At 34.6% G+C, this 19,726-nt stretch overlaps 1 protein-coding gene across 4 annotated transcripts in view; it reads left to right on the top strand.

The window, feature by feature from the left end:
• LOC150100446 (hypoxanthine-guanine phosphoribosyltransferase-like) overlaps positions 1-19,726 on the top strand; it is a 137,070-nt gene that overhangs the window by 63,340 nt on the left and 54,004 nt on the right. For all 4 annotated transcript variants that reach the window (XM_090403148.1, XM_090403146.1, XM_090403149.1 and 1 more), the window contains exon 6: positions 14,461-14,507. In XM_090403148.1, the coding sequence (XP_090259274.1) occupies positions 14,461-14,507 (47 nt within the window). The remainder of the gene's footprint in view (positions 1-14,460; positions 14,508-19,726) is intronic.

The raw sequence follows: 19,726 nt of genomic DNA, 5'->3' as shown, positions 1-19,726 counted from the left end.
TTCAAATCCAAATGGGTTGTTAATGAAATATTAATTTACTGAGGGTTGGCTTGTGCAAATTACAGTTACACAGGATAACTGTGGGTGCAAGGAGATGTTGAAATACCTATACACAAATGCCAGAAGTATCAGAAATAAAGAAGAGGCGTATTTAGCATTGGTCAACTCAAATTGGCCAAAAATTATAGGCATTAGTGAGACCTGGTTAACAGAAAATGATAGTGTTACAGAAATGAAAGGTATTGTATTTTCAGGAAGGACAACAGGTGGGGTATTGCTGATGATACATGAAGAATTAGAAGTTAAAGAGGATTTTACATCTGGGGAGATAGTCCATTTGAGGCTGTCTTGTGCAAGATAGAGGTCAATAGGAGAAAGTATATTTTTAGTTGTTGCTAGACTGGTCCACAGGAAGATATGGATGCCATGCATCAGCAGATTAGCACAATGAGTGCAGGCTGAGCAATTATTTTGGGAGATTTCAACTGTGGGGACATGGATTGGAAGGAGGAAAGGGGACATGGCAGGATGGAAGTGGAATTTATACAGATGATAAGGGATAATTACCTAAAACAGTGGAGGGGACCAGGGGTTTGAGAGAGCTGGATCTGGTAACAGCATGAGAAGATTTACCCATAACCATAACTCTGCCTCTGATTGGGAAAGTGACCATGCAGTCTTGTTCTTGGGAGTTGTTCCTAAACATGGATTTCTATGTGAAGAAAGGATTTATATTGAACTGTAAAGCTGTTAATAAGAGGTATCTTGGAGCAGTGCCATGGCTTGAGAAGTTACAAGAAAAGAATGTCATTTGTGCATGGGAAGTGGTCAGGGATTGTTTGAGATAAGCAGTATCAGACTCCATACTTACAGTCAGGAGGGGAAAAACAAGTTGTGGATGAGTAGAGAGGGATATTAAAGCAAGAGCTGCAAAAAAAAAAAGAAACCCTGGAGTGAATATAAAGGAAAATGTGATCAGCAAGAAGGGTAAGTAAGAAAGGCCAGATCAGATTATGGGAGAAAATTAGCTAAGCAGGCTAAAGTAAATACAAAAGAGTTTTTTTCCATTATATACGAGGGTGGTCTGAAACGTTCTCAGCATAACAATGAAAAAACAAATTTATAATTTCAAAATTATTTTTATTTTTCAATATAATCTCCCTTAAGACTAAGACATTTATTCCAACGATGTTCCAGTGCCATTATCCCATCCCTGTAGTGGTTCTCAGTAAGATCTGCAAAAAACCCATCTACAGCTGCAATCACCTCTTGATTCAAAGAAAAACGCTGACCAGTGAGGAAGAGTTTTAGTTTTGGGAAGAGATAGAACTTAAACTACATAAGAACCACAAATGTTTATGTAAATTTTATTGAAGGAATATATGCTAGTAAGAAAGAGAGAGATATACCGGACGTTACTGAGTCTTATGCCGATATAGAAATACTGGTGGCGCAGTCTTAACAAATAAATTTTCCAGTGTTCATTACAAGGATAGAGCAAGGATTAAAGTGTAAAAGATTTAAATTACATCACATTGCAGTACAATATAAGGTAAATAACACATTATTGTTACAGTAATGCCTTAGTTGTTTCCCGCTCACAGATCTGAGTTTATTTAGGAACAGTGCATTGTAAAAATAAAAAATCAGGCTGCACTCTATTGACATATAATTAAAATACATTTATTTACATTAATAACAAAGTACATTAATTAAACGATAGGGATGTTACTCTCTCTACCTATTGGTAATAAACTTTCCCTTTTCAATACTAAATGACTATACAATATAATTACTCAATTACTTCTCTGCTTATTAAATCAAATTACTGAAACTAATTTACTCACAAAGAGGTTAGCTTGCTATGCAAGTTATCTCACAAATTATATTCTAATTAATAACAAATCAGAGGACTCTCTTATAGATACTTCTTATTACTATTTCTTATCAGTCCATCTATAACGTATCTCCTAGATTACAAAAGGAATGTACAACAAAAGATGGAACAAACTTACAGAGGCTCTGTGTCGCACACTCATCCAAAGATCCTGCACTAAAGTCCCTATGCTTTTCCTTTCATCTCGGGCCTTAGGCTTCCATCTGGAGAGTCTTGCTTCAGGGGATGTTTCGTTGGGGTATTGGCGGGCTTTGGACTGCAATTTTTCCGGTACTCGAAAAACTCAGACAAGAGGTTTTACCATACGGGCTTGAAGTTCGCTCTGCGGCTTTTGGCTTCAGTTGACCTCCCACGGCAAAAAGACATCCGACTGACACTTGGCTCGAGTATTTACATTGGCTGTTCTCTCGTCATTCCCATTTTTCTCCTCTGGTGTGGGTTCGACCATTACTAACTTTTTTACACCGTTGCTAACTTCTGATCAACAATTTTCCTCCAACTTAATCTGTTATCTGCAAGACTCCAACATTATCAGATCTTATATTTTCATCTTTTAAGGTACTTTTTTACTGGATCACTCAATCTCTGCATCTTTTTTTATCTCTGGGTCTTTCTTGCCAACCTAGCAAAGATCGCTTGTTTTGCTAATCTTTCTTCTTCCATTCTATTTAAGTGACCATATCACCTGAGATTTGCTGAACTAACACCTTCCTGAATGCTAACAATGGCAAGTTCTTTCCTAATATCCTCTTTTTTTTTTAATGTGATACTGCCATCTGTTGACTCCACTAATCTTTCTCAGAACTCTCATTAGATATCTCCAGTCTTTGATCAAATGTTGTATTTCTAATCCACCTCTCAGATCAAATCAAATCAGCTAATGCCTTTTTTTGTTCCCACATAGGGAGTAGGCGAGGCCATTTTAGCCTTATCTAACTTTTGAAGACTCAGTCCCCAAAAGTTAGATAGGGCTCACATTTCAATCTCCACTGGTAATCAATCAGAGATAGCTGGCCCAAGGCTATCACTAATTAATCAATATGCAGTGAAGAAGACAGCTAACAAGTGCCGCCATCTCATGGTCTCTAACCCTAACACAATATTTTTAGCGTCAAATATAGTGTGTATTCTACGGCTGATTTTCTTGAGTTTACCAGACAAAAAAACCTGAGTTTCTGGGAGAAAAAACCTGCTTGTCCATGCCAGAGATCGACTAACTCTGGAATCGGTCGAGATAAGGATTAGAAAATGTCCTTCTAGTCAGTGGCTAGATTCGAACCCAAGTCTTTCGTCGTGTGGTCAAGCGCCGTAGGGTGCAAATGCCACTTCTACTGAGCTACACAGGCTCCCTCCCTCCTCTCAGATCCATAAGTTAAAATTGGTTTGAACACTCTTGTATATAGCTAATTTAATGTTTTGATTAATTTCTTTCTTATTCCATATAAAGTTATTCAGCTGACTTCCTACCATACCAGCTTTAGTAATTCTGTTGTCTATTTCCATATTTAATTAGCCATTTTCACGAAAATTATTCCTAAATAGTTGAAATGTTTTACTTGTCCTACAGGTTTATCATTGAGGATACAGTTGATGTTTTCAATGTTTCTACCTATTTTCATTGTCTTTTCTTTTTATTGCTGATTTTCATACCCAATTTATTACAACATTTATTCAATTTAGTAAGGGAATATCTCAGACTTTATTATTATTATTCAGGCTTCCATGGAGTCAAAAGACTCATCGTGGGAGGTCCTTCCTATGAAACACAGTCTATCATATCACTCCTTAAACTCATTGACCATTCTCGCTCTCACCACCTGAATTAATAGAAATTAATTCGTTCTTTCTCAAAGCTATCAAACATGCTTCTTTCACTCATGTTTATTTTCCCCATCATCTGTCTTTGAACCGCTATTTCACTATAGTATTTCTTATTCATCAGCATTCAGTGACAGCAAGTGTTACATGTGTGGAACTTTGGTATACATTATAACAACTGAAGCATTTAAAGAGAATTAGAGGTAGCTATTTGAGAAAGGGAAAAATCAATAAAAAGTGTTTCATTATGTAAAGCGAAAAATCATTCATCAAAAAAAAAAAGCTCATTTAACATCCCAATACAGTGATTCTTGAGTAATAAACAGCAGCCTGAACTTTGTTTACTAAACATTTCTGTGAGATATCTGACAACAGCAAGGAACTTTAGTATTTTGATGATTTCTGTATTCTATATAAATTTATTCATTTGATTTCCTTCCATACCAGGTTTGCTTATTCTGTTTATTTCCATTCACTTTATCATTTTTTCATGTTTTACTTCTATAGCTTTCTGATTCAGGATTTTGCAATGTTTGTGCCTATTTTCATAGTCTGTTTTTATTGCTGATATTCATTCAGATTCGTTGCAGCTGTTATTTAGTTTAAGGAATCCTGCAGCTTGTACTGGATTTATTTAAGAGTATAACATCCTTGTAAATTAATTAGCAAGCTGATCTGCAATTTTAATATCAGGTTTAATGCCATTCTCCTTCAAAATGTGATCCATATAGGTGATAAATAATATTGGAGATGATGTGCACCTTGTTTCACGCTCTGTTTAACCTCAAGCTATTTTTCTGTACTTTCTTCAGTTCTAACTGCCAATTAAGTCTCAGTTGTGGACTATGTATCACTTGATATAATGTCCTGTTTACACCATATAATTGTAGCATTTTGAACAGTTTTTCTCTTAGCATGCTCTTGTCATATACCTTTCCCATATCTACAAAATTTAAATACCTATCCTTTGTATTTTATATTCTCTTGATTTTTCAACTATTTTTAAAGTGAAATTATTTTCTGACAATCTTCATTTACCCTAAACCCAGTTTGTTCAAGTTTCTCTTCCACAATTTTTCTTAGCCTCTTCTCAAATAAGTTTTGCATAAAAGCTTCTCAAATAAGTTTTGCTCCTACCCACAAAAAGTTATTTGCAATACTATGGATGGCTAAGGATTTTTTCCTATTTTTTATTGATTGTATATCCATTCTATATATATAAAAAGATAAGCCGAAATTTGAAACGTTTTTATGTCATGTTTTAAATCCGGCCTATTTTAAATCCTACATATATATGTTTGGTATCATTCTTTTCTGAATTTATCCAACTTTAACGTGATAGTGTTAGAATTTCAAATTCTTATATCTTTTTAAAATGATAAACTAAAAAATAACACGGAAGTCATAGTTTTTAATTTCAATAAATTATTACAGAATATTTTTGATTGAGTAAGTTATCCAATATCAAGATTCCAGAAATAACAAGCGAAGGTAGCCCCCTGAGTGTCGAGTCTTCAAAATTCAAGTCATTAGTATTGTAGTATATATATATATATATATATATGTATGTATGTATGTATATATATATATGAAAGAATGATCATTAACTCGGTTAACATACATATTTTTTAAAAAGAATTGAATGACTAGAACCGAGATTTAAGTAAAAAGATTTTTAATATAAAAACACAACTAGTTTTGGCTTGTAACAGCCTTCATCAGGTGACATTATAAAAGAAAGAAAAAAGAAAAAACACTAAAACACTGAAGCTTAAATAAACTATGAACATCATGGAGAGTCTCTATACATAATTGGCATTAAATCGTTGTGGTTGTATTTAAAGCTGTTCTTTCGTTTGTTGTATTGTTGGGAAAGTACATGCTAGTAGCATCTCGTGAACATAATTTTCTCGTGAAAATCTACTAACATCTTCCATTGAAGATGTTAGTAGATTTTCATGAACTAGAGAGAAAAATCATGGAATCTAGGGAAATCATCTTCAATCCTGTTCATCTAAATAATAGCAGCTACAGCCTCCCAGATAGTCATTCAGCTGTAATCATGTACTGCCGTTCACGAGATGCTACTAGCATGTACTTTCCCAACAATACAACAAACGAAAGAACAGCTTTAAATACAACCACAACGATTTAATGTCAATTATGTATAGACTCTTTATGATGTTCATAGTTTATTTATTAGTGTTTCTGATGAAGGCTGTTACAAGCCGAAACTAGTAGTGTTTTTATATTAAAACCTTTTTACTTAAATCTCGGTTCTAGTCATTCAATTCTTTTTTTTTTTTTAAAAAAAATATATATATATATATTGTATTTTTAATTTATCTTTTTTTCATAGTCCAGAAACCCTGCTCTACAGATCAAACATGGAACTTTTTAGGCCACTTCAGGCCTCTAGTAGGTGGGGAGGTGGTCTCACCCAGGCAATGAAATTCATCTCCCACCATATTCAGGGCAAGATTTGAACCTGTTATCTGTTAGTTTCAGGGTGGGTATGCTAAGTGCTCAGCCAACCAGGCTGGCATTCAGTCATTCCTTTTATAGTACTCTTTTCTCCATTTCTAAGCTTTTGCAATAGCTTCCAAAATATTTTGGCACCTTTTTTGATAGTTATCTTCTGTATTCTTATATCTTCTCTATTCTTCCATGATTTTTGTTTATCCATTGTTATTACCTTAGTTAACTTTCTTGCATTTTTTTCATTTTAATCTCACTGAATGTCTGCTGACTTACCAGGAACTTTTGATAAGTTTTTTTTGAGTACCTCTTTTCCTGAATCCACCATGGGGTTTAAATTTTTTTAACCTTGCAGACTTCACTGTGTGCTTTGACTGAATCAGCCTCTGTTTTCTTCATGAAGAAACCACCTAGTTTCTAAGGTTCTTGATTTGAAACTCTTTCAATTTTTCTTCAGTGTTATTTGTATATGTGAGTCTATAGTTTATATCTGAAAGCTGTTTGACTTTCATTCTTTTTAACTTTCTTACACTTTTTTTTCTTCTCCCAACATGATATTCCATTTCATTCTACTCAAAACTAAATGATCACTTCCTCTTTCAAACTCCCCTGTAAACTCTTGTGTTCTGAACAACCATGAAGAATATTTTTCTCAATAATAAATAGGAAAAGCCTCATGGCTTAACAGCCATGAGGCTTTTCTTATTCTTGTCTTCTCTCCCTGTAAATTTTTGTACATCTGCTTGTTGGAACATGATATTAGTAATGACTAATCCATGTCATGAACAGAAATCCAGCAGATATTTAACATTATTATCAGCTTTGCATTATTATTAGCTATAATAATATTATTATTATTAGCTTTGCTCTTTTCTACAAATTTTCCTAAAACATTTCTGTTTCTCAGGTATTCATTTCCTACTCTGCTTGTTTAGATCTTTAACAAGGATCAACATTTTGTTCTTCTTCATGTCAGTTGCCTTCTCTACTTGAAGATGCCTGCCATTCAAGATTATCCTCATGCTTAAAGTTTAATACTATAGCTACCTTCTTCCTTTCCGTGATCATTAGTGTCTTAATATCTTACAAAGGTAACCCTTGTATAACGTGGATGTTAGGTTCCATAGAAATGTCTCGTTATGTAAATTGCGTTATGCGAGACTCGGATCACATAGAAAAAGTAGAGTTATGTTTCGAAATCGAATTTTTTTTTAATCATATAAACAAAAATTACATATCCAACGAAAATATTTTTTTATTTAATTCAGGTAATTCATGTTAGTTAAGAAATCATATAAACTATGAAACAAATACATAGTACAAACTTATAAAAATCACAAATTGTACGTAAACTTCATTGCACATAACGCATAAATGTTTTAGGCTGAATAAAATAAAGTGCATATTTTAATTGTCATCACTGTCTTAAAAAATAACATTTCGGAGATGTTCTTTATTTACGAGTGGCCACGACGTCGTCATCACTTGAAATCTCTTGTACATCATTTGTATAATTCTCATTGCATACTTTGGCTGGTTTAGTTATCAAGAAGTCAGTAATAAGACCTTGCTTACCACTATGCTGAAAATTTTTTGATGTTCAATGTTTTTTCAGTGTGACCAGGTGTTCAGTGCAGTGAACACCTGGTCACACTGAACACTTGGTTTGCACTTTAACCACCTTCTTCAATAATTTCTAAAAGTTCTGGGTATTTCCAGGCAGCTTCTACGTCTGCTGATGCTGATTCTCCCTGCATTTTAAGATTATGCAAAGAAAACCGTTTTTAAAAGTTTTCGAACCAACCCTTACTGGCAAAAAATCCATTCTGAGAGTTTCTTCTGAAGAATCTTGATGAAATTCTTTTAAATGTTGATAAATTTTGAGAGCTTTTTGTTTAATAACATTTCTGTTCAAAGGAATTTTCTTTTGAGTGCAATCTTCTATATATTAGAGATTTCTCCATTTTTGCCATTAGAATATCACATGCACGAGCAACGCGCTTTGCACTTGCTGTTGACCCAGTAATAACACTTTCTCGGATTTTGTGTTTGTTTTGTTTGAGTGTTCAAATTGTTGATTCATTTAAATTCAGAGTCCTTGCAACAACTGGTTTTTCTACATTTTTCAACCGATCCGAAATTTCAGTTTTTTCTTCGAGAGAAATGAATTTTCTCTTTCATTGCAGTTTTAGTGGCCATTAGTATAAAAATAAAATTTTTACATAAAAAAAAGCATTACATATTAATTATGTAAGTCACCAGAAAAGAAAGTGCTCAGCTTGAGATTAACATACTTATGATTTTTAATGCTTTCCTGGCAGAAAACGAAGACTTATCAACAATAAACACTTTATATGGTAAACAATTGACGTACATGCTTGCCAAAGGGTATTTCCCCTAATATAAATTCGCTACTTATAACCACAAGTGATACGGGCAGACACAAATTCAAAGAAGATAAAATTTGATTTTTAAGTCACACGGTGAAAAATATATGAAAAGATAAACGGTTACTACAATTTGTAGACCGCATTATACGAGAGTTACCTGTAATTTATTTAGAAAATTCTCACCTGTTTTCTTCGTTGTTTTGGTAACACCATTTATGTCAGTTTAGTACTTATCTAATTATTCCACCAGTTTCACTTCTTTGCATTGATGTTTTTTTTGGATCAATGATATCTATCTTGAATTCTGATGTTGAGTTGTAGTTTTGTTCCAGTAGCTGAAACATCCTGGTTCTCTGATGAAAACAACAAAGGCCTTGCTTAACTGGCGATTTTGCAGTTGACATCCCATCTTGTTGTACCATCTTTGTCTTTTGGTTCAAGCCAATACAGCATACAGTTTATCATCATCAAATTCCTGATATGTACCCTCAAGGGGTGTACAGGATATGATAGTACTACATGAAAAATTTACATCATTACTAACTTCCTATCTACAATTTACCTCCAAATCAGTCTGTTACTTGTCAAGACTCCAGCATTATCAGATCTTATATTTCTATCGTCTAAGGCACTTTGTGCCATATCAATCCACCTATATCTTGGTCTTCCTCTGGGTCGTTTTCCTGCCAACCTGACAGAGAACACTTGCTTTGCTAATCTTTCCTTGCCCATTCTGTTTAAGTGACCATACCACCTGAGATTAGCTCTGCTAACGACTGACAGTCTAGTTCTTTCCTAATATCCTCGTTTTTAACATGATATTGCCATTAATGCCATCTGTTCACACCTCTAATCTTTCTCAGGACTCTCATATCTGCGGTCTCTAGTCTTTGATCAAGTGTTTTACTTCTGACTCAGCTCTCAGATCCATAAGTTAAAACTGGTTTGAACACTGTCTTCTATACAGCTAATTTAGGCTTATTCATATGGAATAAAACAGAAATTAGCCAGAACATATGAATTTATTCAATTGACTTCCTACCATACCAGCTTCGTTGATTCTTAACTGGTAATTAGCTTACAGAATTAACAACGCATATAAAGGATGTTAATTAAAGGCAACTTTAATGAATAACTTCAATATTTCGGCAACATCACGTTGCCATCTTGAGGAACATAAAAATATGGTATGTGCACGCAGGCACTAACAAAAGCAAATGAGGAAGAAGGCAAGAAACTAATATTGTTTCTAAAGTCCTAATGGTGCCCTCTGGCAGGCTAATTTGGTTTCTTGGCCGTTGGGCTGAAGTTCTCGTAATGTAAATCTCCCAAATTTGGGGTAGTTTCATGCACCCAAATTTGTTGAGGTTTGGAACGTTTTTTAGAGCTGCTGATGATTCCTTGAATTATCTTTCGTACTTAAACTTGCTGCGGTGTATTATTTTAGTTTTCTTCCAATGAATTCTATGGTGGGTATCTAAGGCATGGTCTGCCAGTCCAGAGTGGCTGTACTGGTGAAACTGGATGTAGTCTTTGTGTTCTGAAATACTGATATTTGCTGTCCTGCCTGTTTGGCCAAAGTAGGACAATTTGCAGCTGCAAGGGACCTGGTATACACCAGGTAGGCCTAGGAGAAGTGGTTGGTCTTTGGTAGAGTGGATAAGGGATGCCAACTTTTTATATGGTCTATAACAAGAAGTCAGGTCATGTTTTTTGAGAATATTGGTTATTTTCTCAGAGGTGATAGATTTGGTGTAATCTTTATTGTGTGTGTGTGTGGGGGGGGGGTTACTTGAAAAAATACGAAAACCTGATAAAGAATTCTACTTCCTTACCACAGCCACCACTCAACACTGTAGTCAACCTCTCGTCCATAGTTTTAAAGCCTGAAGCACTCACCGCACTTTCATGCGGCCACAATTTCGCCCTATCTCCTAAAAGAATACCTGCCGAGGAAATCATGATCCAAATAGAACGTGGGATTCACAACCTTCCTAACCATATCGCCAACAATGTCAGACTGGATGTAGCCGGTGTTCTCATCAAAGCAAAACCTCCAAAAACCAACTTATCCACAGACGAATATGCAGCTCTACTAGAAATGAAGAAAAACAAAAAAATAGTAATCACCAAAGCGGATAAGGGAAACGCCGCTGTGGTGCTTAATCAAAAGGACTACAAAGGTAAGCTTAATGCTTTAGCACTAGATCATACCACCTACCTCCCTATTAAATATAATCCTACCAGCTCTCAGATTAGAACTTTTCACAGACTCCTTAAGAAAGTCACTTCTTGGCCTGTGGAAGTCACTAACAAACTAAAACCTTATAACTCTAGACCTCACCCCCCGACTATATGGACTCCCAAAAATACATAAAAAAATGTGCCATTATGTCCCATAGTGGATGGCATTGATTCCCCCCACATATAAATTAGGCAAACATTTAGCCAAAATGCTCACACACTATACTGGCAACACACCATCACACATAAAAAAACTCAGCCAACTTTAAAGCCAGTATAGAAAACCTCTCACTCCAACACACTGACATAATGGTGATTTTTGACGTCTCCTCCCTATTCACTAATGTTGTCCCACTCAAAGAAACCCCAGAACTCATCCAAGCCAAGTTTTCTCCCAATATCTCAGCCCTATTTCAGTTCACAATGAACTCAGGCTATTTCGTTTGGCAAGGAAAATTCTACAAACAGATAGAGGGGACATCCATGGGTTCACCACTTTCCCCACCCTTGACCAATTTCTTTATGGAGACCTCTGAAGAGAAAGCCTTAAACTCTACCCACTATTTGGCTTCGATAGCTCTAAAAAACGTTTCAAACCTCAACAAATTTGGGTGCATGAAACTACCCAAAATTTGGGAGACTTACATTACGAGAACTTCACCCAACGGCCAAGACAACCAAATTAGCCCTCCAGAGGGCATCATCAGGACTTTAGAAACAATATTAGTTTCTTGCCTTCTTCCTCATTTGCTTTTGTTAGTGCCTGCGTGCACATACCATATTTTTATATTCCTGAAGATGGCAACATGACGTTGCCGAAATATTGAAATTATTCATTAAAGTTGCCTTTAATTAATATCCTTTATATGCGTTGTTAATTTTGTAAGCTAATTACCAGTTATGTATGACCAACGTATAAGCCTTGCTACTAGAATTTGTTGATTCTGTTGTCTATTTCCATATTTAATTTACCATCTTCACTAAAAATCGTTCCTAAGTAGCTGAAATGTTTTACTTGTTCTACAGGTTCTCCATTCACAAAACAGTTGAGATTTTCAATGATTCTACCTATTTTCATTGTCTTTGTCTTTTTATTGCTGACCTTCATACCATATCTATTACAACAGTTATTCAATTTAGTCAGGGAATCTTGCAAACTTGTAGCAGATTTATTTAGAAGTATAACATCGTCCGCACAAAGCAAAGAGCATACATTAACATCTCCAATTTTGATATCATGTTTAATACCACTTTCCTTCATAATGCGATCCATATAGATAATGAATAACAGAGGGGATAATGTACATCCTTTTTCTCACACCAGATTTAACATTAAACCATTTTCCTGTACTTTCTTCAATTCTAACTACTGACTTGCAACTCAAATAAAGACTAAGTATTGCTTGATATATTGCCCCATTGAAACCATATAACTGTAACGTATTGAATAGCTTCTCTCTTGGCACCTTGTCATATGTCTTTTCCAGATCGACAAAACTTAAATACAGATCTTTGTTATATTCCCATGCCATGCTTTCTCAACTATTTGTCGTAAAGTGAATATCTGATCCTGACAGCCTCTATTTGGCCTGAATCCAGCTTGTTCTTCACCAAGCTTTTCTTCCATAATTCTTCTCAACTGTTTCTCAAGTATACTGGCATGATTCTTGCCAGGAACACTCAGTAGGGAAATCCACTGTAATTCTCACATTCAGTTTTATTTCCCTTTTTATATATGGGTACTATTAGAGCCCTACTCCAATCATCAGGAATTCATCCCTCTGTCCAGGCCTTCTGAACTATGCAGTGCAGCTAATGTAAGACTTTTATACCACCACACTTCAGCATTTTTGGTCGAATGTCATCTATCTACTCCTGCTGCTTTTCCACATTTCAAGCCTTTGATGTCTTTTTCTACTTCAAGTATGGATATGTATTCCTGACTGTATGCCTGTTAAGTGTTTTTACCACTGCTATCACCGTTTGTTTCATTTAGCAATTTTTCGAAGTAATTACTCCATACTTCATGGATATCTTTTTCTCCTGTTTTCATGTCACCTTTATCATCTCTAACTCCTTTTATAGCACTCTTTTCTTTATTTCTAAGCTTCTTCAACAACCTTCAGAATATCTTACCACGTTCTTGATATTTATTTTCTATGTTCTTGAAAGTCTTCCCATGACTTTTGTTTAACTAGTTTTGCATAGTGTTTAGCTTTCTTACATTTATCTCTGTATTCTTTAAGAGCACAAGCTGAATTATTTGCCAGGAACTTTTGATATGCTTTCTTCTTTTCCTTGACTGCCTCTTTAACTTCAGCATGAAGTTCTGATTTTTCTATCCTTGCAGACAACCTCACCACATGCCTCTCTGGCTGAATCAATCAGGGTTTTCTTCAAGGTTTGGTTCCTGTTCTCAAACTCTTTAATTTTTTCTTCAATAATCTTTGTGTATTTTAGTCTACAGTTCACATGTGAGAGCTGCTCAACTTTTATTTGCTTTAAAACCTTATTATTCTTTTCAATATGAAATTCAATTTTATCCTGCTCAAGACTAAATAGTGATCACTTCCTATTTCAAATCCTCCGTACACTCTGGTGCCCTGCAGCAAGGAGAAAACATCACTATCAACAATAACATAGTCGAGACTTTTCTTATTCCTTGCCTCTTCTCTCCATGTGAATTTGCACATTTTTATGTTGGAACATGGTATTAGTAATAACCAGTCCATGTCCTGAGCAGAAATCCAACAGCTATTTGCCATTATTATTGGCTTTGCTGTTTTCTCCAAATTTTCCCAAAATATTTTTGTATGTCTGACAATCATTTCCTACTCTGCTATTTAGATCCCCAACAAGGACCAACTTTTCCTTTTTCATTGTGTCAGTTGCTTTTTCTAAAGCATCAAGAAATTCCTCCACTTCTACCTTAGTAGAACCTTCTGTGGGACCATAGGCACAAATAAGTCTCATTGTCCAGTTCCCCATTCTGATATTTGCCCACATAATGCTACTTGAGACTGTTTGCCATTCAAGAAGATTAGCCTCATATTTTGTGTTGAATACTATGGCTACTCCTTCTCACAGTTTGATCGATTAAATCCCCGATTGCTAGCCCATTGTTCAGTATTCTGGTAGATGCCAACTAATGGAATGCACCACAAGAAGGTGTTGACTTTACTTTGAAAGGCTATGTAGAGATCTTCTCCCACTTAATTAGCTTTGATCCTTCAAGTGGCTCTAGAGAAAAATATACAATTAGTAATTTATCTTCCTGTGTACTTTATATGTAGTTATATCTGTATAAATACTAAGAAAGAAGAAATGGTGGTATTTTTGCATGCATAATTAATGAAAACTTTAATACATTAAAAAAAGTAAGGTATGTGGGATCCAACCAAAGGGTGGTATTGTTTTTTTGAATGTACTGTGGAGTCATGCTGTCATTCAGAATCTTCCCTTATAAGAACCCAACTGTCAGAAATCATATATTTAAATGTACGAGTTTGGCTGACGTTGAATTATTTAAGCTTTTGTTTTTACAAACAAGAGGTACATACTTTCATTTGTTAGATCTATGAACATAGATCTATGCTAATGTATCTGTTTTCATACAGATTAATTCTGTTACAGTTTGCTTGTAAAGAGGACACCTGGCAGTTCAGGATATAGACCAGATTGTAAGTATTATGCATTATTCTCTTTAACGTATCAGTAATTTATTTAAATTAGTGTGCATAAAATTTTTCATTTTGACTAATAGATGTAATTCATTTCCTGTGTTTAATCACTGTCATTCTTTGGTGTAACTGTCCATATCGAAGAATGGCAGTGAAAGTTAAAAGTGTATTTTGCACATCATCTGAAAAAAAAGGGGGCAGATAGGGGTAGTACAAATTATCTCACATTGTATGTGGCTTTAAGGTCAATTATGATTTTACATTTTATTTCTTTTCTAGTTTGTTTTTATGCAACTTTTTGATATAACAGATTTGGGGAGAGGGACAATATGTTTTTACTATTGTCGATGGATTTATTGGCATTTTATTAATTATATTATGACTTTTGTGGGCTGAGAGTATCGTTGCACTGTTGATAACTGTATTATTGAAATTCCCCCGATACTTGCCTGTGTATTGTATGTACTCATATAATGATAAATTAGTAATTCTCTCTCTACTATCTACATTTTCTTTATGTAATATTTCTTGCAGTCATGACTTATTATCTTGAAAATAAATAAGCTAAAAACATATTTCCAATTTTATTCCATCTTATCTCAGCTTTCATTTACATTAACCAAAGACTTGTTATTACAGCATGTAACTTGATGTTTCATTAATCTAATTTATGCTGTGATATGGTTGTTAAGCAAGCTTGTTACATAATGTATTATGTCTATCAATGCTTGTGTTCTCCTGTCAGTTTTGTGAGGAGGAGGATAAAATCTTGTGACCTTTATTGTGCAGCTGGCTAACTCACCTTAAATTCAAAAGTCTTTACAAAGTTGAAAGAGCCTTGAAGACTTCAGTATGGTGTTATAAAGATAGAAAAAAAGTTATATAGGATATAAATCCATTGTTTCATAACCAAATAATTGAAACTTAAAAGTTGCAAAATTGACCTTCAAGAATATGAGAATAAGCGTCAGTGTTGCCTTGGTATTGCACTACTTGAAAGATAAACTGTCTAGCAGCCCATATGTTTACACTTTTATTAGTGCCTTTAATTGAGTTTTCAAGCACTGATTAAAGGTAAACATGCAGGCTGAAACTGTATATTCATAAAATATCTTGAATATTTATATATTTGAACGATCACTACTACAGTAGATGTCAGCTAGCTGTAGTGGACTTCTAGGGATCAGAGCTTGTTTGTTTGTTTGCAAGCAAAGCTCACTACAGTGAGTTTAGGAAAAAAATAAACAGGGCATCTGCCTGCTCTCCCCACCCCATTCCCACAAAACCAGGGAAAGAGAACAAAGAAAAATCACAGGAATTAAACCTCAAGAAATAAAACAACGGAAATCATAAGAAACTTACTTTGATGACAAAACACAAAGGATTGGTAGGAAACATACATGAAGAACATAAAATAATAACATGAAAAAGTGCAAATGCAAATAATAACGGGAGATATGAGAAAGAAGTAGAGGAGTATGAAATTATAAAAATTAAATCCAGAATTAATTCTTAAGCAAATGTAATTATCAAAATTTAATGTTTCTTATCTGAAATCTTGAAATAAACAATATAAAATAACCTGAAAACTTCAGCAATCAGTCAACTTTATAATTGGTCACCTCCAGTTGCAAAGAGGAATAGGTCACACGTGCAGAATATTAGTCTGTATTATTCATTCTGAGAGAAGGGAAAAAGTGATTGACACAGCTGACATGAATGTCATCTACCAATGATATATAGCTGGTATAATATTGTTTACTGCTGTCATTTACACTGTTTTCTTAGAACTGTAAATTAAAAAAAAAATTGCACAATATACAGTATTTTTTGTTTAATTTGAAGTGTAAGTAAAAGTTAGGAAATTTGTTTGGTAATAATAGCTCAATTTGCATTTGAAAGATTCTTTATCCATCTGGTAAAAAAAATTCTAAATTTCAGATTTTTGTCCTCAAATTTTGATATTAATGGCACAGTTTTACTTACATGTAGTTCCTTATGAAGATTTCAGGTTAATTATATTAATTTAAACTAATATAACATTTCAGGATTTAAATGTTAATTCTGGATTTTTATTTTTATAATACTGTACACTTCTGGTTCTCTCTTATGTCTCCAATTTTTATTTACATTTTTTGATGTCATTTTATGTATGATTCCTGCCACTCCTTTGTGCTGTGTCATCTATATTCCTCATGATTTCTTTTGTTCTGTTTCTTGCATTTTGTTTCATTTCCCATTGTCATTTTGTAAAATCTCTTGGGTGAATTTTTGCTGAATTTCTCCAACATCGATTTTACAGAGGTTAAAAATCATGCGAAAAACAGAATTGTATATAGCTATAAATTAATGTTTAAATTCTGATGTTAACTTGTAAAGATAGCTGAATATAAAAGCGACATTGAATTGTATGTAACTTTAATGCTTAAGTTCTGATGTTAACTTGTAAAGGTAACTGAATGTAAAAGTGCATGTGCATAGAGTTAATACGATTAGTCAGCTATATGATGACAACTTGAAGGTGAACAACAGTGCTGAAGGTCACTCAAATGTAGAGATTTTGCTGCCAAGACCGAAGGTCAGGGCAAGTGACTTCAATATGTTTACGGAAGATCCGGGGTTCTCCGACTCTAGGACAAAGAACTTCAGATCATATAAAAACATCTTGAGGACCTCGGGATGTGCTCTCTCTAGTTTTTTTTCTTGCTACTGTTCTATGGCTTACTCAGACTACTGAGGTTTTGCTAATGCATAACCACAGGTACTGGGGATTGGAGATGCAGTTAATTCCTGAAGACGTGCTTCCACTAACGGGATGTGCCATCTGCGTATAGAGACTTGGCGCCCACAGTAGACCAGTACTGACGGAGAGCAATGCTTCGGTTCCCAGGAAAGACTATGGAAGGATGAACACCAAGAGCTGTTCAGTGAAAGTCAGTATATAAGATGAAAGGAAGCAGCTGTTAAACTTGTGCCTTATTTTTATTTTATTTAATATTTGTTTTTATGTATATCTTTATATTTATCTTCTGTTCTGACTTACCCCCTTAAGTAATTTCTTAATCTAACATCAGTCAGTCATGTCTTAACTATCAGTCTAGGCCAATGAGCAATTTTACAAGATGTGCACGTGGGCTATGAAGACAAAGGAAATGTCGTTAATTGGCGCCAATTCCTTTGTTTCAATTCTGGTACAGGTTCCTTTTTAATTATAGGGAAAATTTATATTTATACTGTGCCACCCTAAAATGTATTTGATGAATACTTATTCATGGAACCAGTATCTAGATCAGCACACTGTCTCGTAATCCTTAAACCTTTGGCAGAGTATTCTCAATTAATCTCACTGTTAGGATTTATCTTGCAGTCGTAGCCCTCTATTTTATGTTTGTTATTCTTACCTCCTGCCTTGGTTCGAACTTTTATGAACGGTTCAGTAAAATGGAAATCAGGCAAGTCTTCATATTCAATTTCAAAAGAAAATAACATTTAATTCACTGAGCAGACATAATACATACTATAAGAAATTTTTGCGGACATAAAATTAACTTTGCTAATATTGGAAAGTGAGTAGTTTCAACTATGATTGCTAAATCTCTTTTAACATATTAGATCATAAATTCATACCATTAATTCTAACAAAGATCTAATTCTCATCTATATATGACATCATTAAAGGCTATTCTATCTATATTTCACATTCATTAACAAATATCTTCACACTATTATTCCAATTAAAGAATAAAATTCCTAAGTTTCATCAGCATAATTCCTAAAGTTGTTTCAATTAGGGCTCAGTCCTGAGTTGAAGATTTTACCGATATCTAAATATTGTCCCCTACACAATTTTACATAACAAATAAGAGTCTACATTACCAGTAGTTGGGGATGCACTAGGCCTTCATGTGTATCCCTACAGCACCTTCAATTTCCAGATTGCTCTCCAGATTTACCTCGGCTTTTCTTCACTTCAGTTGCATTCGGACATGGCACATCGCTGATGGGGGAAGCAATTCTGGCTCTCCGCTTGCTCATCAATTGGCTGGTGCTGGGTCTTCGATCTCCTGCGTGATCTGGAACTTTACCATGTCAGGTCATTCCATAGCCTAGAACTGCCCATGGACACTGCCGCTTGCTGCGATGACCTCATGATGGACTTCTCTGCTGATGACCACTCTAGTACAGGGAACGAAAAAAAAAGCCACGAGCTGGCACCGCAGTGCCTTTTAAAACGCACACCTTATGTTTCTTGCCTACGTCATCCTGATTTCTCCCTTTCCTCATGGCGCGCCACTCTTTTCAGCACCTAGCGCCAATTTCTCCCTAGCATGCTCTTCGGAGGACATCCGCGTGCATGTTCTGTTAGGTGCATGTGTATGACTTCAGGTCAGTGATGTATAATCGGATTGCCTTCAACATTGTAATAGCACTTACATAGATTACACATAGTTTAAACTTCACAAAACACTTAATTATTTTCAACATGATGCATTAGGTAAAACTTTCTTAAATATTAATGTAACTGATAAATTACAATTGGTTATTTTTCTCTTGATATATTAATACTGGCTCCGGAATTGGTAAACCGTGTTAAATCGGAATGAAGGTAAAGTTTTTGACTTTTCTTTTCATTCAGAGTATAACACAGCCAACAGAACCATCCATAAGTCTTCAAAGCTGGTAGGACTGTGTGTGTGATACTGAAAATTGTGAGTAGATTCTACTGTATTAATGTTAATGCATAAGAGAAATATGTTTTATTACTCTTATTATATTTTTTTAATATTTTACATATTTTATTAATAGTAAGAGTAATACGTCACTAAATTTTGCTCTGTTGAAATCGTTTATTAAGTCACAATAAGAGAGAAAGGAGGCTGAATGTTGGCTGGTATGTTTTATGAAAGAGTGTGTAGCCAACAATGTCACATGTAACAACTAAACATTGATTAGAATTCTATACAAGTTGTAAAGTATTGTGAATAATAAATCTGATTTTATAAGTTACGAATTGAGCTTGTGATAGGCCTTAGAGAGCGAATGTTCATATGAGTATTGTATTGTAAAGGTTGTCTGAGGTTAAATATGTTTTGTTTGTATAATTTTTTCGCCTGATCTTTGACCAATGCACTGTCTCACAAAAAACAATCGAACTTGTGTATTTAAGTAGAATAATTGCCACGACTGAATATTTAAGATTTGTTTAGAAAAATAATTAT

The sequence above is a fragment of the Typopeltis vanoorti genome, chromosome 13 (assembly GCF_054136105.1).
Source record: "Typopeltis vanoorti isolate ZY-2024b chromosome 13, IOZ_Tvanoo_1.0, whole genome shotgun sequence".
Taxonomy (NCBI): domain Eukaryota; kingdom Metazoa; phylum Arthropoda; class Arachnida; order Uropygi; family Thelyphonidae; genus Typopeltis; species Typopeltis vanoorti.
The sequence above is the reverse complement of the archived record's forward strand: the minus strand, read 5'-3'. Positions and strand labels throughout refer to the sequence as shown.